The sequence below is a fragment of the Myxocyprinus asiaticus genome, chromosome 46 (assembly GCF_019703515.2).
Source record: "Myxocyprinus asiaticus isolate MX2 ecotype Aquarium Trade chromosome 46, UBuf_Myxa_2, whole genome shotgun sequence".
NCBI classification, from domain to species: domain Eukaryota; kingdom Metazoa; phylum Chordata; class Actinopteri; order Cypriniformes; family Catostomidae; genus Myxocyprinus; species Myxocyprinus asiaticus.
The window spans coordinates 12,117,501-12,138,880 of record NC_059389.1 but is presented as its reverse complement, the minus strand read 5'-3'; the positions used below and the strand labels follow the sequence as shown (position 1 = coordinate 12,138,880).

Below are 21,380 nucleotides of genomic sequence, written 5' to 3'. Positions count from 1 at the left end.
GGAATCAGTCTCCTAATGCCTCACCTGGTTGCCTGATCCCCTGGCCTGCTTTCAGCACGGCCGTCCTGTTGACGTCTTTGCTGAGGAATCGGCAGAGGCGGTCTCCGGGCGTTCACTATTCTATTTTGGGTTCAAAAGCATAACATTGAGGCTGTGGTTCCCACCTCACCCATCCACTAATTCTGGGAACTAATTGGCCTTCAGTCGCGCATTGCACTCACATAACCATATTTCTCAATTATAAATGATCTGTTGTATCGAGCGATGCAGGATGCTCAGACAAAAGAATATACAACCCAGTTGTTAGCACCAATGAGCCGTTGGGAAATGTTGTTCCAGGCAGCTTATCATAGTCCGATGGCAGGTCACTTGGGACAGGGGAAAACACTAAGCTGTCTTTATATTGTTCGGGCATTTACGGGGATGTTAGCCGGTGGTGTGCGAAATACCTCAAATGTCAGCTAGTGAATCCGCCGGCCACTCCAAAAGCACAGTAAATATATAGGACTTCGTCGGCCCATTAGAACGGTCAGCATGCAGGCATTGCTTTGTGTTGGTTCTGGTGGACTACGCAATGCGATACCCGGATGCAGTGCCTCTTTGCAACATCTCAGCATGTAGTGTCGCAGAGGCACTCTTCAGAATAATCTCCTGAATGGGGATTCCGAAAGAAATCCTCACTGATCAGGGCACTACTTTCATGTAACGTACACTATGCAAGCTGTATGAATGATTAGGTATTAAATCGATTCGGACAAGCGTGTACCATCCACAAACGGATGGCTTGGTTAAACAATTTAATAAAACCTTAAAAAAATGTGATTAGTAAGTTTGTACATGAAAATGCTCGGAACTGGGATAGGTGGCTCGAACCCCTGTTATTTGCAGTGCGAGCGGTCCCGCAAGCCTCCACAGGGTTTCCCCCATTTGAATTATTAAATATGCATAAGCCCCATGATGTTTTAGATGTCATGAAGGAAAATTGGGAGGAAGGAACTTCACGAAGCAAAAATGAAATTCAATACGTTCTTGACCTGAGAGCAAAACTCCACACACTGGGGCGTCTATCACAGGAGAATTTGCTACAGGCACAAGAACGTCAGTCCCGGCTGTATAGTAGGGGAGCTCGGCTATGGGAGTTTGCACAGGGAGATAAATTACTTGATTGCTGCCCATATCGAGCCCAAAATTACTCGCGAAGTGGCAAGGGCTCTTTGAGGTCACACAGCGAGCTGGGGAAGTCGACTATGAGGTAGTGCATATGGATAGGGGCGGGGCTCGTCAGATTTACCAACTCAACCTAAAGCCATGGAGAGAAGCATTCCACATATCCTTGGCGACGGTAGTTCTGGAGAGGGAGGAGCTCTGTCTGGAGGTGAGCCTAAAATCCAATCAATTCACTCCGGTACCGTGTGGAGACCACCTCTCACCGTCACTATGTACAGAGTTTGCCAGATTGCAAAAAACCACAGTAACGGCCACACTAACCTCATAGAACATCACATCTAGACAACCCCCGGGGTAGTGGTACGCAGCCGGCCCTAATGCTTACCCGAACACAAGAAACGGGTGGTATGGGAAGAATTAAAGGCCATGCTCGATATGGGGGTAATAGAAGAATCCCATAGTGATTGGGCCAGCCCAGTAGTTCTGGTACCTAAGAGCGATGGCTTGGTCTGGTTCTGTGTGGATTATAGAAAAATCAACACGTGTCTAAATTTTACGGGTATCCAATGCCTCGTATTGATGAACTGCTCGATTGGTTAGGCATGGCTCGCTTTTACTCGACACTGGACTTAACAAAGGGATTGGATGGGTGGAGGTAAGGTATCTGGGGTTCCACTTGGGGCATGGGCAGGTGCAACCCCAAATTGATAAAACCGCAGAGATTGCGACCTGCCTGAGTCCTAAGACCAAAAAGTAGGTGAGACAGTTCTTGGGGCTGGCTGGCTATTATCGAAGGTTTGTGCCTAATTATTTGGAAGTCACCAGCCCACTGACTGATCTCACTAAAAAGAGAGCTCCAGACCCGATCCAGTGGATGGAGCCATGCCAACGGGCTTTCACACAGCTGCACTTTGTGACGGGCTGCTTCTGCATTCCCCTGATTTCTCTCTCCCTTTTGTTTTACAGGTGGACACATCAGACAGGGGGCTGGGTGCTTTTCTGCCCCAAGTGGTGGAGGGGGAGGAGCACCCAGTGCTGTACATTAGTCAAAAGCTTTCTATAAGGGAGACGAAGTACAGCACCATAGAGAAGAAGTGTTTGGCCATCAAGTGGGCAGTCCTCACTCTCTGTTACTATTTGTTGGGATGAGCGTTTACCTCTGTTTGTAGCATGCCCCGCTCCAATGGCTCCACCGCATGAAGGATGCCAACGCCTGGATCACCCGTTGGTATCTGGCACTCCAGCCATTCAAGTTTGAGGTGGTCCGGATAGTTCCCACGGCCTAAGTGGGGCGGTGGGGGTATGTGGAGGTGAGGGTGTGGTTGAGCGCCCATCTGGGGAGAAAGAAAGAGGGAAAGACATCTACCTGAGATGTATTGTTACTAATTACTGTTTCTATGTGCACAGTGAGATTCGGGGGAGAAAATAGATGGCCCAGTCCACAGAGGAGGGAGAGAGAGAGCTGCACGGAGCAGTGTGTTCCAGAGTGCGTTTTGTGTTGCTGAAAAGCATTAATTCGAGTGTGCCCACTGAAAAGTGGAACCTATATATTTACTGTGAAGCTGTGGGAAATAAAGCCCTTCTGAGTTGGATCTCGCCGTCTCCTGCTTCCTCCCTTGTCATGAAAACTAAGAACTTTGTTACAGAATGTTACCAGGTTTACTGGCTTTTTCTAGGCGACATTGTCATGAAATTTAAGTTAAAAGATTGAACATAACCAAAGTCTTTCTAGCAAGTCAGTCCACTGTCGACCATCTTTGGAATGCTCTCTGGAAGCTATTTCCAGTCATGAAAGTGCAGATCCTATCTACTTGAATGGGGTAATACCGAATTCTCAAAAGCGGTTGGTCAAGATTGCAATTAAATAACATATTTCAAATCTGCAGTAAAATCTGACAACACTGAATTCATAAATTGTGCTTCTTCACCTCAGATAAGGTAAAAAATAAAATAAAATTCCAGACTTGTAGGCAATAACTAATGCGCATGCACATTCTTGAGTTGATTGACAGGTGATGTTTATAACTAAAAGGTGATTGGCTCTTTTACCTTTAATGTAGGAATTCCTACATCTGTTGGGCGTTCCAATTTCTCCCATTTCTAATAGAAGTGGCCCATCACTGCTAAATAGTCTCTGCTATGACCCAGAAAAGGATAGTAAGCCATTCTATCACCCTAGTTTCATGTTAATGCATATAATGTTGTAGTCTTGTGGCTAAACTTTTGAAACGGTGTGTATTTTTTGCCTCACCCCATGCACTTCAATTTTTGGTGCCTTTCTGTGACCGCGACTTTTGCTTTTATTTAAAAATTGAGGGATGAGTTCCGGAACCAGTTCAACATCAGTTCTTTGACTCCCTTAGGACAAAGACAGCCACCTGCGCAGTGTTCTTGGTACACTGCATGTGGCGTTTGGGTCAGCCAACAGCACTGCTGTGAACGGGCCCCGGTATCAGCAGATAAAGTCCATGGGAGTGACAGGGGCCTCTTTTGCAGTTGCCGAACAAAAACGCTTTTCATTTTTTCCCTCAATATCAGTGACTTTTCTATCCTCCCTGTCTGTTTAGCACACACTTTGTGCTTTTTAATTCTGTATGAATCTCAGTGTGTGTGGGTGTTTGTTTGCTGGACAGAAAAGTTAAAAAGAGTGATAACAAACCCGAGTATGTGTGTGAAAAAGATGCTACGAACAGTGGGGCATTGTTTTGAAGCAGACTAGGAAAATTTCATGTCCAGCAATGTAACATTGCGTTTTGCCGAAGCCCCCTGCTGATAAGGACGACGATGATTCATTTCACCACACATCTGTGGCTAACAGAGCTTTTAATTATTTGACAAAGATAGTGTGTTCTCTGTCAGCGGTGACATGCATTACATTTGTTGTCCACTGTGTTCAGAGCTGTCCACTTCATTACTTATGACTTTAATCACAAGTCTTCTCATGTTTACAATAAATCGGCACTTCAAGTGGAATCTGTTAGCTCAAGACTCCACAAGCATATTCAAACTTTGGTGTCCTTTGTCATGGGTGAGCAGTAACATTTCTCATTTCCTTTAAATGCTCTCAGAGGACTCCAAGAGAGATTTATCAAAAGAGTGGAAATCATCTGGGGCCATCAATTAGTCTGATGTACAAATGAAGTCGGCAGAGGTTCTACCTTGAAGTTCGAGCTCTTTGATGCAATAGTGAGGTTTGGAAAAACAAAATATTTTCAGGGTCACTTGGACCGCTGTGTTTTTCTTAAGCCTGTGGAGCACTTGGTTAAAAGTCGGCTAGGTTTTATTTAAAGATAACTTGTTGTTTGTTAAGTGGAAAAATGCAATTGAATGGCCAGGGGAGCAATTCTTTTTCTTTGCTGTTGTTTCAGAAATGCGGCAATAGACATCTACATAATTTCTCCGACCCCCTCGAGGGAAGATAGAAAAACCTATGGTCCTTTTTCAGAGCAAAAATAGCAAGGAGTGGGTAGTGTATTTGTGTGTGTGTGTGTGTATGAGGGAGTTCAGCAGAGAAGATGAGGTGAGGCCTAATGGTAACTAAAACTCATTATTTACTCAATAGAGTTGCATACAACTTAATTGAAGCCAAACATTTTTAAATTTTTCACCTTACTTGTATATCATTCAGGTATTCCCTCACCATGTCAGCTTCAACAAGATGTTAGTGACTGAATCAACAAGATACAGGCCTACAGTCATTTAACCAACAACAAATTATCACAAGTCATTAACATTTGGAGAACTAGATTGGTAACTTCCATCTACCCTTTACTCTGCCTCTTTGTGCTGCCAAAGACTGAGTTTAATCTAAGCCTTTATTCCAAAACTCTTCAGTCTGATGACAAGATAAAAGACTTTGACACAGTGACTTCTGCTGACACGACAGACTTTTTCTTTTCCTCGTGCTCCTCTTCCCTGAGTTGAAGAGTTGAATCCTGGGTCAGCAGCTTTCAGCAGAACCCCAGACTACAATTCCAGATGGTGAAGTATACGGAACAAGATCTCAGCTCATCAATTTAATGAGAACTGCCTCTGCTTAGCCACGTCCTACACCTTGGTCAGCGCTTCCGGCTACACTGAGGCCTAAACTTCTTACAGATGAAGACAGATCTCGGCTAATTGGTTAAAGGGATGGACTTGATGTACAAAACTGGCAGCTTAATACAGCGCTGGTCCAGCAGTTTTCTTGACATCTTGATGGCACGGCTTCTGAGTGTCTGAATGTCACTTTTTCGAACTCTTTTTAAAGACACTTGTGATGAACGAAATGGGTGAGGCAAGTGGAGGAACAGATCATTTATATATATATATATATATATATATATATATATATATATATATATATATATATATATATATATATATATATATATATATATATATTTTTTTTTTTTTTTTTTTGGGTGAATGACCGAAAGATTATGTTGAGAGAGGTGTTGTTTTTTTCTGTTCCTCACAGTGTAAAGTTCATAGCAACAGTGACCTCTCAGATTGGCATTGTCTGGCTTCCACCACTAATGTTTGTGTGACTGTTGCTATGAAAGCAAATGGCTGGCAAGACTAGAAGCAGAGAAGATAACCTTTAAAGTCTTCATACATCAAAACAGAAGAAACTTTGAAGGACACTAGTAACTGCCTCTTGTGATAAAACACAAGACAGCCAACATTTTAACCAATGGATCAAGTAAAGCCTATTTTGTATACAGAACAAAAGACCTTCATTTTAAGTTGGTCTAACAGCACTTCCAAATGACAAAAAAATTAAATAAAATAAAAAATAGTCACACCAACCTATAGGCTCCAACAAATGTATTGTATTATTTAAGCTGTTTATCAAGTACATTTCCATTTGACAACATTTTCAGCACCCCATAGTCAGGTAAAGGAATATTCCGAGTTCAATACAAGTTAAGCTCAATTGACAGTATTTGTGGCATAATATTGATTACCACAAAAATACATTTTGCGTTGCCCTTTATTTTCTTTAAAAAAAGAACTCTGGGTTACAGTGAGACACTTACAATGGAAGTGAATGGGGGCCAATCTGTAAACAATAAAATTAACTGAAGCCCCAGATCTTTTGTTAATAGCCCGAATGTTTTGTTTTTTTTGTGATATGAGAAAAAAAAAAAAAAACAAGTTAATTACATCAGGGTACAAAAGCAACAAGGCAGGCTTTAATTCTGGCTTCACATGGAAGTGAATGGGGCCAATCTGTAAACATTAAAATACTCACTGTTTCAAAAGTATAGCCACAAGACATAAACATGATTCATGTTAACATGAGTTTAGTGTGATAAAATCGCTTAATAAACTTTTCTGTCTAAAGTTATAGCCAATTTTACAACTTTGCAATGACGATGTAATGTCAACAAACCCTAAAACGATCTGAAAAATTACTATTAAAACAACTTTACAGCTCAAATAATATATATGTATTTTTTTAACATAAAAATATATGTAAGTACTTTTATAAAATTATAAACTTTACATTTCTGCCTTTAATCGCTCCAAAAATTGGCCCCATTCACTTTCATTATAAGTGCCTCATGGTTACATGGATTTTTGCTTTTTTTTAAAGAAAAGGAGATACCAGTTGAAATAATTTTTTGTGGTAATCATCATTATGCCACAAATGCTGTCGATTGAGCTTAACTTGCATTGAACCCGGAATATTCCTTTAATCGACAGCATTTGTGCCATAATGTTGATTACCACATAAAATAATTTAGACTCTTCCCTCCTCTTCTTACAATGGAAGCGAATGGGGACAATTTTTAGAGGGTTTAAAGGCAGAAATGTGAAGCTTATAATTTTATAAAAGCACATTAATTCTTCTGTTAAAACACACATAGCCTATTATTTGAGCTGTAAAGTTGTTTAGGGTTTATGGTGTAACATCGTCATGGCAATGAAGTATATAACTTTACACAGAAAAGGTTTGTAAGCAATTTTATCACAGTAAAATCATGTTAACACGCATATTGTTTGTCTTGTGGATATACCTTTGAAACAGTGAGTATTTTAATGTTTACAGATTGGCCCCATTCACTTGTAAGTGCCTCATCTTAACTTTTTTTTTTTTTTTTTTTTTTTTAGAAAAAGAGGTACAAGTCGAAATTAATCTTTGTGTGTCAACTAAACTAAACTTGTATTGTACCAAGAATATTAATTTAACCTCTATTGTCCTGCTTCTCTACTAGCCTACAGATAAATGCACTGGAGTCTTTTGCAATGATTATCCATAATTTGCACGTTCATTATTAATGCGCTGTTATTTTGTAGTGTCTGGATGTCAGGCGTGTATTGTGTCGCACTATATTTTTCAGAGACCAAAGTGTGACTGCGAACCACTGTGAAACTACAATCTTCGTTAGTGTCCATTACTGTTGTTGCATGCAAATAGTTATGAATGCCATGCACCCTGGTTAGGTTAAAAGTTAGGGCTAAAATTGACTAAGTGCTAACAATACAATACAGGATACGTTTGTTTTCACATCTCCAACTTGAACGTGAGGACTTCCAGATGAGGTCCATCTCAGGTTAGAAATGTGGACTCCAGTAATAATACTTTCTCTTTCAGACAGTGAGCCAGAGGTTAAGCAGGACCTCAGCCCTTGCGGACGGGAGTGTGTGTAGGGGTGTGTAAGTCCTCTCTTCCTCACGGCAGATTGTGCAGTGTTATAATTGAGTCATCCCTCCTTATGTCCTCATCGCAACATCTCAATTTTTCATCGGCCTTTCATCGTGCTGCATTGTATGGTCGGCAACTGTAAGGCAAAAAGAGTTTCATCAGGATTTATTTACATTTACTGTTAAAAAGCTCTGACCTCGCATTTATCTGCATGTGGACTGTTTTTCTGATCCGATAAATGAAACGCGCGCCGCTTCTATGTTTTGCATAACGGCCGACATTTTAAAATATGAAAATTCAATGTTTTTTTTTTTTTTTTTTTTAGAAATGGAATCATTTCGTTTGTATTTGACTGAAATTATTACAGGTTCAAGAGTTCAACTAACAGTCAGCACCTGCATATAAGTTTCTCATACGTTAATGAGATGATAATGAGCTCGCTTTTATCTAATCAAAATTCGTTCTGCACTTAAAGACAACATGTCCTAACGGTCCATTTCCCTTAAGAGTAAGCCTTTTCATTTAATTGTGCATAAGTACGAGAACTTAAAAAAATAAATAAATATGCCTATTAAAAATATATACTAATTCAAATAAAAAACAACTAATCTTCGGTAGCGCGAGTTTCTTTTCGTTGCTGTTTCTTTTCATTGCTGATATTAAGCCTGAGCTCATTTCATTTTCTTTTTAAAGAAAAGAACATGTAAAATAAACAGTTCAAAAGCAAAAAAAATAAAAAATAAAAAAATAAAAAATATATATATATATATATATATATATATATATATATATATATATATATATACACATATATCTATATTTTTATATGTAATTTTTTTAATTATTATTATTTTTTTGCCTTAGAACATAATAGATTAGGCTGTTACAAAAATAGAATAGAATAGAAAAAAAATATATAAGAAAAAATATTGTAATATTGTCACTGCCCCTTGATTCGTTTTTTTTTGTTTTGTTTTTTTACAGAGAAAATATCATATTAAACAGAGAAAATTATATCAGATAGGCTAATAGTAAGAGCTACTGACTGCCCGTGTATTATTATTATTATTATTATTATTATTATTAGCGTATTATTATTTGTATTATTACTATTTTGTTTAAATTAGTATTGGAATCAATGAACTATTGCAAGGTTTTTTTCCCCCCCGCTATGTCATTAATGAAATTACGCCACAAACAATCAGATATGTCCTACAGTTTAATAATTAAGCATTCCCGTCTACGCTTAAAAAATTATAGACTACAACAAACCACTTTGGCTATTAAACTGAATAAGCCTAATTATTTTCTTTACTGCCATTGGTTTGGTCCATATCTGAAGCCCTTAAAAAGTGTAATAAGATGTCCTAAATTACAAAGGGGCAGTCACATTTGTTTCATGCATATAAGGTCATCTGAGCGAGAGAAAAAAAAAAAAAAAAAAAAAAACATTAAGTTTGATGGATGTGGCGCTGATAAAGCGCGAGCATGCGCGCGGTCATTATGACGCTGTAAGGTCACGCGCTTCATACTGGTTATGCAGTTAAGCGCCTTAAGATTCAGAACTGTTTTAGACTAAATAAAAAAAACTTATACCTAACTATACATTTAAAACTTGGCGCGGAAAATGAATAGAATGACCTTTTACAAACCGATTCAAATTTTTTATTCAAATGTATTTCTACCGTCTGGAGAAATCTCCATGAGATACAGTCCTTGGAAAGGCTACAGTCCGTTATTAAAATTAGCATATCACTACTCTCCAAGATATTACACAGCCAAGGTTCTATTTTGAAGTGCATTTATAAACTGTTTTACAGTGCTACTAAAATGTGCCCTACTATTTGTTTCAAAGATTATACCCCCCACACACACACACACAGTTAATTGAGACTCCCTGCATGCTGTGTGAGTGTACAGGGGGAAGTAAATGAATGAAGTGTTACACTCATCTTTCATCACTAGCTCTGGCTCCTCCTCCTACGACTCCTCAGTGTGGTTCTGTATGTGAGCTCCCAGGCCCAACAAAGAAAACAGACACTTAAAAAAAAGGAGGTATACCTCTTCTCCGATCTCTCCCTCTGCTTTCTCTCCTGCTCTCCTTACTTCATTCACAGAGCTACAAGAAGTTTGCTTGGACACTCCCTACTGACCCGTTTCCTTTTCTCCCCAAAATTCTCCAGTGCAACATGGACCATTCTGACTGAAAGCGACAGCTGCTTTGGCATCATCTTCATACCTTTGGAGTGACTCTTGTTGGTTTTGAGCAAACTTGACAAAGCGATGACACCTTGCTGGACTTGACTTTGCTTTTTGCGTTGGATTTGTTGCACCGAACTTAACTCAAATCAGATCCGTTGAACCTTGTTTCTGTGCTTGGCCTGTTTGCTCTAGTTCTCAGGTGTATTGTAACAAGTATATAAAAATGGGATCTGATGTGCGTGACCTGAACACCCTACTTTCGCCAGTGCCTGCAATACCAGGGGGGAACAGTAACTGCACCTTGCCCGTAAGCAGCACTCCTCAGTGGGCTCCAGTGTTGGACTTCCACACCAATGCACCTTACAGCTCACTGGCCCCACACTCCTTCATCAAGCAGGAGCCCAGCTGGGGTACGGCCGACCCCCATGAGGACCCTCACTGTGGTCTGAGTGCCTTCACTGTGCACTTCTCCGGACAGTTCACCGGCACTGGGGCCTGCAGGTACGGAGCGTTTGGGGCCCCTACACCCAGTCAGCCTCCACCCAGCCAGCCTAGGATGTTCAGCAATGGCCCTTACCTGTCCAACTGCATGGACAGCCAGCCCAGCTCCAGGAATCAGGGTGAGAAACTCCTTTGTTATTTTGTATAAATTTAAGTCTGTTTTTGTGATACTGTGCCAAGCTTTTTCCATCATCTACTAACATTACTGTGTATTCTAAGGGCAAAAATCATCAAATATAGAAGCTGGGAAAGTTAGTCTATTTACTCTCATGGAGCACATAACTTATATCATTTATTTAACTGTTCAGTCCATCATTTGACATTGTGTCTACTCAATACACATTTAAAACACACAGTTAAGCTTATATTTGATGACTTTTCTAAATTCTTGAAAACCCTACAGTACAACTGAGGGAAATATGCTCCTAATTTTTAGCTGGGATATTTTACATCATACTATCACTCTCAGCATCATTATTTGTTTGTGAAATTTAGAAGTTAGACGATCTAAACTGTCCAGTTACTGCATTTGCCTTAAAGTCACTGCTGCATGTTTAAAAAGCTGCATGCACATTAATAATAATGCTAAAAGATGACAACAGTGCTATGAATTGATTGATTAAGCTTTTTATTTATTTTAGTTTTTGTCAAAAATATCCTAAAAAGAATGTAAAAAATTTGAATGAATTTGTATTAGCAAATTAATCATTATTTTAAACCCTCATTTAAATCAGGGGGGCACTAGTGACAAACTTATGAAGTCTTAATCTGTACAGTTCTTGTCAATAAAATGCAATAAAATTGTTATTGACAATTTAACATGTTTTACAAAATCTGTATAATATTTTAGCTGAATAATCTTCAATGTGAGCAGGGGAATTTGTACAGTACATTTGTATTGTATTGAGCAACTTCTGAAGAGCGTTAATACTGTAGTTTGTCAGGACTTGCTTATGTGAACTTGTTTTAACATTAAGTTTACATACATTGAGTAAATGCATTCTGTGATTTGTCTGTCACCAGGGCCATCGCCTCATATTTGTCTATCTTGAGTAATTACGTATCTCAATGCTTCTGTATTTGGCAAAACAGTTCACAGTCATTTTACAGATATGCTTCAAACACCTCAACACATAGTCATTTAAAACATGCAAGTTATTACTGTGTCAGTGTATAATAGAGTTTGGGATTCTGGCTTGGGGTTTTCAACTTATGGGATAATAAAGATTTTGCAGTCAGACAAGAAAAAAAAAATATTATTTTTCCTTTTCATTGTGATTAAGCCATCTTTTTAAACAAATAAGAAAAAATGCACCTGTAAATAGTATTTCTACACCCAAAAGATTAAAATAGCATAAACCAAAAATATAATTTATTTTAGATCATCTAAGCATAAATAATTTGTTACATGATATTCCTTGACATAAAAGATGCATTTAGATAAGTCTTATTTACCAAAACAATTAATAAAATGCAGCAGCCTATATGAATACAGTGAAGTACATAATGCAAAAATCATATTTTTGCAGACTTTATTTGCATATAATTGATACCCAAACTCCCAGATTTTGTAATGGATAGAGTTAGACAGTTTAATAAGTAGTGCAAACTTACATGCATGAATACAATGAAGTACATAATTCAATAGGCTAATCATATTTTTGGAGGCTTTATTTGCATATAATTGATATTCAATAACCCAGATATGTAAAATCGAAATGTAAAAAGTACTGCAAACTTCTAATGAGTTTTTACAAATGTTTCTTTTTTATATAATTGACTAGATCAATACAATATAACAATTGATACACAAAGGAACAATAAAAGAAAAAAAGTTATGTTTTGATTGTTTTATACTGTTAACATGTCGCTAAGACAACTGAGTAATTGGTTACATAAAATTCAAGTTCACAGTTTACTATCTCTATGCATTTTATGTGTTATTCATAGTCTTATTCATCAATGAATACCTAACATTACAGATATTTTGCAATCTTTCAAACCACTTACAGTAAATCCACGTTGCCAATCATATACTTGTCTAACTTTCTAAATTTGTTGTGCATATTTTTGTAACATTTAACCCTCTCTTGAAACAGAGTGTGATATATTTCCTAATCGATGATAATAGAATAAGACAATCAGTAATAATAAATAATAGCAGATGACCCCGAAAGTATAAATCTTGTGAGATCCGCTTTTCAATGCTTTGAGTCAATGTCACTACAAGCCACCTGATACTAAAGGTACTAAATTGCCTTTTGGAAATCTAAAGCTACAATTAATTGTCAGTACTGCCACTCTATAAGCAATATCAAAGGTCACACTTACAGCCAGTGACAATAGCTCTTTACTGACTCCCAGGTTTCAACCCTTGCTGAGTCCTGGTAGGGTGGAAGAGAAATGGTCATCTTTAATGAGTTTTTTCTCTTTCGAGGTGAAAGTTGTTGGCTTGTAATTAATGAAGATGGTGGTAGGAGACCGTGATTTACGATGTTACGTCTGACCTGGGGTTAGACAGAGGCATAATTCACCCCCTGAACCTGGTGTCGGCTCTCGGCTGCACTGTCCTGCCAGTGTTTGTTTTCCTCACACAGCTTGTCCGCTCACCGCCACTGGGGATCCAAGGAGTAATCTTATATTCCTATTAGCTGGAAAGAAGCTGTGTGTTTGTAGAGAGCAGCTCTTTGTTTGTGTTTCTGTGTTTTTATTTCTGGATCACACACAGCTGGCTCGTTTCAGTCTCAGTCTTTTTACCTAAAGGGGAAATATTTGCCCCTGCATTTGATATTCAGTGGCATTTTTTACTTTCATGAGGGTGTATTTTTTTTACCTTCCAATCATTTAACTCATAAGCTGTGTCTCACCACTTTATTTTAAATAAATAAATTCAGTCAATTCATTATTACGAATGATCAAGACTGAAAATGTATTACCTCTTACTATAAGAATTAAATCAACATCAACTATAATAGAATTGTAAAAACTATAGCAGATTATAGCAGTTACAAATAAGAAGAATTTATTGTGGGGGCTTTTTTTGCCAACACGTTTTGAATTTCAGGGGCATTTTTTAAAAAGTTTCTGATCCTGCTGTGGAATATTTAAGTAATTCTAAAATAACTAAGACACAAATGGTAAGATTTTAAAATATGTATGTATAAGGGAACGTGTATGTTTTAGGTGCTGCAATTAATTTTTTTAAAGTACAAATATACCATGTAGTCTCGTAAAAGCTGCATACATAATAACTATAAAATAATAAGCAAAATCCTGTTAATAAAAGTTTTCGATGGAGAATATCATAGTAGAACTACCATTTCTGAATATCTAACAACATTTCTGACTCATGCCATATTCTTTATATAGGCTACACATCCAAAACAAGCTGAGAATTGTTCCTGAACTGCTTTATTGCATAAAAAAACAAGTGTTTGCAAATTTTGTTTACATTTTAAATAAATTATACAAAGAAATATGTTTTTTGTGTTCGACACAACAATACTAGAATACTAGGTTGTCGTTTCTGATATGCTAATAGACTAATTTGATTGTTGATTGCATTCATTCATACAACGGACCAAACATTTTGTAAATAGAAAATCTTGACACTATAGGAATAGATCTAAATTAAATGATGTAATTGACACTTTTCATGATTAGTTAATTGCAGCATTTGTTATAATCTTGTTTTTTTTTTTTTCGATTAATTGTGCACCCCTACCACATACTCATTTATGTTTATCTGTCCCAGGTTACAGCACAGTCCCCTTTGATGGAACCACAAACTATGGACACACTCCCTCCCACCACACTTCACAGTTTCCCAACCACACCTTCAAACATGAGGACCCCATAGTGCAGCAAAGCAACATGGGTAAATACGAACACACCATGCACTAAATTATGCTTTATTGTGTTTGCATAAATTTATGTATCGGTGGAGACTCTTATCTGCACACACTTTCTAAGCATTCGACTTGCCCTTGCTCTTTGAACTTCCAGAGTGGTCTCTGCAATGTCATTCTGGGGGCAAGTTGCACAAAATTTCTCATCGTTGAACAGTAAATCAGCACACTGTTTTTTCCCCTTCATAGTCCTATGTGCTCTTACTCACGTCATAGTGTTAAACATCAGCAAACGGCTATCCGGGCAATTTGGTGTTTGTTGTACTGCAGTAAATTCTCCCCAAGGTCTCCAAGCTAGTGACCAGAAGACACGGCAATGTGAGAGTCCTTCTGGAATGTTTAGAACTACCATGGGACACATTCACAATATGAGGGCCGGATGAGCCAAGGCACCGATTCCTCATTTGCACTTTGAAACAGAGAACGAGAGGTCTGCATGCTTTATGGCTTCAAAGAAAGTCAGCCTGTTGTTTTCATAACTGTTAAGTGTACTCGGCCATGTCTCCACAACCCTCCCTTGCTCTTATATTCCCTTTGTAAGATGGACTACACCACACATGCTCAATCATGCTTTTGGTTGAAACAGCAAAGTTATGATACTCTGAGCATCTAGGCATGGACATTTTCCATGTGGGATTCAAGACAAACAAATCGTACAACTGTTCATTCTCATTAGATAAACTAGGCAGAGAAATATTAAAAACAAAGCTTATTAAAAATGATAACTCTCTAAATGATGGTGTGAGAGTCTGGAATTGTGAAAGAGTTAGTAAAAAGAGAAAGAATCAGAAAATGTTATGTCATTACAAAAATGGGTAACACTTTACAGTAAGGTTGTATTTGTTAACATGAATTAACAATGGACAATACTTTTACAGCACTCATAAATCTTTCTTGATTAACGTACATTTCAACATAATATATTTCTAAAAGGAAAAGTTGTCAACATTAGTTTATACATTATGAACTAACATGAACTAACAATGAACAATTGTATTGTCATGAATAAACATTAACCAAGATTAATAAATGCTGTAAACAAATATTGTTCATTGTTAGTTCATGACACCTAATGCATTAACTAATGTTAACAAATAAAACCTTATTGTAAAGTGTTACCCAAAAATGTTCAACAGATAGATGTTAGAGTCATGTATTGTATTTCGCCAAAATAAATGATAAAAAATATATGTTTTTATGTCATCTTAAGAACATTGGTATGTCATGCTTAGAGCTCCTACAGCCACTGAAATCCTGAAAACATCAGAACATTTTCACATTTTGATTTCCAGGTCTGGAGAAGTCATGGAAATTAATACATTCTTAAAAAGTCATTTTTTAAAAATGTTTTATTGAATATGTGTTTTTAGTTCTGCCGTCTCTAAAATATTTGTTGGGCTAGAAATTGCTCTCTGCAAGCGTATTCTCAATAAAATAATTTTTAAAAGCTTCTAATATCCAGTAATCCCAATCTACCGGAAAATCATGGAAAATTCATTGTAAATAATGACTTAAAATGTGTGGGAAAGCATACATTTTGATATTTATTTAGATGTTAGAAAGCAAAAGCCAGAGATACAAACACTATCAAGGCTTCTCCTTCATATTTTTGTTACATTTCAGGTGACCAGCAGTATCCTGTCCCTCCTCCAGTGTATGGCTGCCACACTCCCTCTGACAGCTGTACAGGAAGTCAAGCTCTGCTCCTGAGGAACCCTTACAACAGGTAGGGCTCCTATCCTATCTATCACACAGATTACATCTCAAGGTCTTCAAAATCATGTTTCAAAACACATTGCACGTACAGAAGCAAACTGCACTCAGAATGCATTCCTGACTCCTGTGCAAAAAGCTTGTACTTGGTTGTAGCTCTCCTTTCTTTCTTTTAAGGGTTAGTTCCCTCAAAAATGAAAATTCTGTCATCATTTACTCATTCTCATGCCATTCCAAATCAGTATGACTTTCTTATGCAGAAAATAAAAGTAAATGTTTCATTAAATATTTTGGCCCATTTTTTTTCACAATAGTAGTGGATAGGGCCTCAATTTAAAGCTTAAAAAAGACCCAAAAGTATCATTAAATTAGTCCATGCGACTCCTGCGTCATATTCCAAGTCTTCTGAAAGCAGTAAATTGACAGAATTTTCACTTTTGGGAGAATTATTTCTTTAATGCTTATTTGGCAGCAAGGCTGTCTCTATCATATAAACAGAGGGGGACATGCTCACTACAGCCCCGATATTATAGTTTATTATTATTATTATTATTATTTATTTTATTTTTTTCTCCCCAATTTGGAATGTCCAATTTCCAATGTACTCTAAGTCCTCATGATGGTGTAGTGACTCGCCTCAATCTGGAGACATAGCGCATGTGAAGGCTTCACGCTATTCTCCGCTGCATCCACGCACAACTCACCACGTGCCCCACCGAGAGCGAGAACCACATTATAGTGACCATGAGGAGGTTACCCCATGTGACTCTACCCTCTCTAGCAAGTGGGCCAATTTGGTTGCTTAGGAGACCTGGCTGGAGTCACTCAGCATGCCCTGGATTCAAACTCGTGACTCCAGGGGTGGTAGTCAGCGTCTGTACTTGCTGAGCTACCCAGGCCCCCCATTATTGTTTATTATTTATATTTATTCATTTAGCAGATGCTTTTATCCGAAGCAAATACAGCAAAAGCTATTCATCCTACGGAGGCAATTACATAAGAAGTGCTGTAATACAAAGTTTCAAATTGCTCAGAGAAGTACAAGTACGGAGGAAGTTGAGAGACTAAGAGAGATTAAAGAATGGAGTGAGAATTTTTATTTATTTATTTATTAGGAAGAAGACGGTTAGTGCATTAGTAGGATTGAATCAAGTGTTCATGAAAGAGATGCGTCTTTGGATGTTTCTAGAAAATAGTCAGAGAACTGGGTGGCTTTGGAAGGTTGTTCCACCATTTAGAAACAGTGGAAGTAAAGGTCAGAGAAGTAGATGTGTAGATAGAGGGGCGCGGATCCAGTGGTTGTTCTGTAAGCGAGCATCAATGCCTTGAACTTGCCGCGAGCAACCATTGGCAGCCAGTACAGTTCGATGAAGAGAGGTATGACATTCACTGTCTTGGGCTTGTTGAAAACCAGCTGAAAATGTAATGAACACGCCACCTCATTCTGGATCAATTGCAGAGGTTTGACTGTACATGAAGTAAGTCCTGCTAGAAGAGCACTGCAGTAGTCCAGTCTAGATATGACAAGAGCTTGGACAAGAAGTTGTGTAGCATGCTCAGATTTGAAAGCTCCAATCTTCCTAATGTTGTACAGAGCCAATCTGCATGATTGGCTGTCTTTGCGATTTGGTCCTTAAAGATGAACTGATCGTCAAACACTACCCCAAGATTTCTGGCTATCCTAGATGATCATTGACGTGCCTAGCTGAATGGTGAATTTATGTTGTATACTGTCTTTGCTAGGTTGAGTTGGAGGCAGGGCCATTGCAAGGAATTCTGGGCCCCCTGACTGTATATTGCTCTGGGCCCCTCACCTATTAAAAAAATACAGATTCAAATTTGTTGTGGGCTCCCCTGGACCACTGGGCCCCTAGAAATGTTACCACATTTCACCCCACTAGCTACGGCTCTGGTTGGAGGTGGTGTTCTTTAATTCAGCATGAGATTATTGGTCAATCAATAAGGATTTTTAAATGGCAAATTCTCAAACTTTTACATTTGGTCCCCTCAATATTGAACATTTGGTTACATTATATTTTTTGACAGTAAAACAAAAAGAAAGACTTTAAAAATCAGAAATGCAACCTAAAAGATATGGAGGAAATCTTATTTAAAAAAAGGTCTACATTTAATGCACATGACCATCAAGTTCTTAAAAAAAAATTTTTCAGACAGGCTACAGACAGTCTAACTGATAGTTGTCAGGACACAGGGTGCAGGAAGTTCAAATCCAGTTCTGTTCAATAACGAGTCTTGCACAACAATCAGAGACACGTCAAAATCTGTTATGGCGGCTCCAAAAAGTCAAGCTGCCACTGAGAACACAGGGGAAGGGAAGTTAAGCAACAAGAGGAGGAAAAGGAGAACTGGAGATCTTGATCGTACAGGATGTTCAAATTAATTCAGCACGTCTCTTCCGTACCTTTTTGTAGTAATTTCCACCTGGATAAAATAATGACTTTGCTTTTCCTGTGTTTTAAAAATATTCACTCTATTAGAGAACTGATAGATTCATTAAGTGCATGATGTTACTCCAGTAACAAAATTACATTTTCTTATTTTTTTTTATTTTTTTTATCAGGATAAAACTTGGGGGGTAGGGGTCCCATCAGTAACCCATTTAAAGGGACAGACTAAAATTGTGCTAAACATATAATATTTTGTTTCATGTCAAAAAGAAAGTCATAATGTTTAGAACAATATGAGGGTGAATATTTCTTTTCTTTTTTTTTTTTTTCTTTTTTTGGTAAACTAACCCTTTAAAAAAAACACTTTTAATGCAAATTGGTATAATTAAATTTGATGTATTCCTGAATCAAACCTGGGTTCTGTTGAATATGTTTAATTAATGTCAAGTGCTGAACAGCAGTGTGCACTAAGCCAAGATAAACGGTCTAATCCACCACCCGTTTGCACTCTCAAACCAGCTCTGAATTCTTTCATTCTGATAGGTGGTTAACTGTTCTCGGAGGAATTCCATTTGCAACTTCGGCTAACAGTACGCATACTACAGCCCCGAAATTATCTCACATTCCATGGATGCTTTCACCATGTTGTTTTTCCAGCCCAGAGGGAACATAAAGATTCAAAATAACAGAATTGAGATGATAAGAGGACTTTGACTCAGGGCGAACTGCATTTTCCAGTTCCTGCTTTGCGACATTGTAATAAACAGTCTCCTATCGGCCGCACTGAGGCGGCTGGGAATTCTCAAATCAAAATGCTGTGCTGCTTTTCAAATCAAATGCCTGGTACCTAGAGCTCTGTACTTACACAGGCCTCAGGTTTGAGCCACTGTTTTTAGGTAGCACAAGGTGGTTGGAATAAAGCATGTCCACATTTGATAAATCGAGAACTAAAATTAGACTAGTTAAACTAGTGATTATGCACTCCTTGATACTGTCACTACCAAAGAGAGCAGTTATCTTTATTGAAACTGTATTGGAACGTTGCTTACAGTATATTTACTGCTAAACTGGGAGGAACATATACAATGATTGGCTTCTTCAGCCACTATTTTCTTGAAGCAAGCTCACTTGATGCTGAAATACTGGAACATTCCCACCAAAGTGAAGCAAGCACAGTACCAGGTACCAGTTCATACCGTCGTATGCTGTTCCCTGTCTATGATGAAACACTATGATGTCAGAGTTGCTGGAGATAAATCCAAACTATGTGTTTGGGTGAGCACCTGGTAGGTTAACTAATGGTCCTACAGACATGCTTTTAATAACTTATGGCAGGTTTTTGGTCAGAGGGATGTCCTGATTTGATTAACTGATCACCCCATGTGGGTAACCCCCTTTTTTGTGCACATGTGACACATTCATTTGCTGTTACCCAGGATGCCTTTGTCAAAAGCTGGGCCATTTTTCATCCGCCACATTCTTTACATCCGACGGTTATTGCTGGCTATTAATATTAAGAGCTTTCCCCTGTGCTTGCATTTATAGCTGAAGTCATTTCTGCACCACTAGCATCATCACATAGAATTTCATAAAATAGTTACTTTTTTCAAACAGGTTTTCGGTATACATTTCCAACACTTTCTTTTAAGAAAGAAAATGTCTGTGAACAAATTCGGTTACTCGCTATATATATTTTTTATGCAATACAAATGACTGATGTATGTCAATAATCTGGAATACCTTTCCCTCATCTTGTTCCAACCCTGATGTTTTCTTTCTTCCATGGTACACTAAAGTTATTTTCCAATTAAAATTAAGGTTAGGTTTAGGTTTGGGGTAAACTTTGGAAAAATTGTAAGAACACTCCTTCAAAACCCCAATGTTTTTCATTCTTCCGTGGAACAAAACAGTTATTTTCCTAGGGCTTGGCTAAGGGTCAGACTTTATGGTCAGGTTTAGGTTTGGGTTAGGCTTTAAACTTTGGAAAAATTGTAATAACATTGTTCTGTGGGAGTAAACTCACATGATTTGGCCATCTTAAAATTACGACACATCATCAAACCTGGTTTGTTTTAATAGTGCCACAGATGCACAATCATTACAATTTCAACCGACAAATGGCATATCAAGCTGGGATTGGAGAAATTATATTACATCAAACAAATTACAGACGTCAGATCCAAATACACATTTTTTTTTTTTTTAATCGTGTTTCTGTTGTTTTGATTCCCAGCAGTGATAATTTATACCAAATGGCTTCACAGTTGGAGTGCATGGCGTGGAACCCTGTCAACTCTTTGGCGTCCACTATTAAGAGGTAGGTCGACATGACCCACTCCTCTCATGTAAGAAATACTTCTGAGATTTGGATTAGCACACATCTGTCTCAACTGTGAACTATGATTAGAAGGGGATAACTAATCTTCTTCATTAAATACACATTTGGACTGGTACTTACTCTAGATAGACAGGGGGAGTTTAACTACTGGTAGTGTGAGAATAAGTCTGTGAGTTCAAGTTGAATTACAGTATGTGTGCAAACCAAAAGGTTTGGGGTTCTATTCCTTTTATGGTGCATTGCCAACTTGAATGTCAGAAAAGCAGTCAAAATCATTCTGGCATCCTAGCAAGACTGTTAGAACTTTGATAACTTCTGTCATTTTTGTGGTACTAGCCAACAAGATGTCATGAGTATTCGTAGAGTAGAATCTAGCACACATAGCTATATTTGCTTAGACACTAAAACGTACAATATTTACGTATTTACATGCATCTAAACATAATCCAACACATAATTCATTTGACATATAAACAACTTTAGAGACATACAAGTATTACAAATCCTTA

At 37.9% G+C, this 21,380-nt stretch overlaps 1 protein-coding gene across 11 annotated transcripts in view; it reads left to right on the top strand.

The window, feature by feature from the left end:
• The first annotated feature begins 9,824 nt into the window (after positions 1–9,824).
• The window catches only part of LOC127435631 (Wilms tumor protein homolog), a 30,223-nt gene continuing 18,667 nt past the window's right edge, over positions 9,825–21,380 (top strand). For 2 of the 11 annotated variants that reach the window (XM_051689241.1, XM_051689238.1), the window contains exons 1-4: positions 9,825–10,623; positions 14,259–14,381; positions 16,036–16,138; positions 20,770–20,850. In XM_051689241.1, coding sequence (XP_051545201.1) covers positions 10,227–10,623; positions 14,259–14,381; positions 16,036–16,138; positions 20,770–20,850 — 704 coding nt within the window. In that variant the 5' untranslated portion in view covers positions 9,825–10,226. Of the gene's footprint in view, positions 10,624–14,258; positions 14,382–16,035; positions 16,139–20,766; positions 20,851–21,380 lie in introns of all 11 variants that reach the window. The other 9 variants (XM_051689240.1, XM_051689239.1, XM_051689236.1 and 6 more) reach the window with 5 other exon arrangements.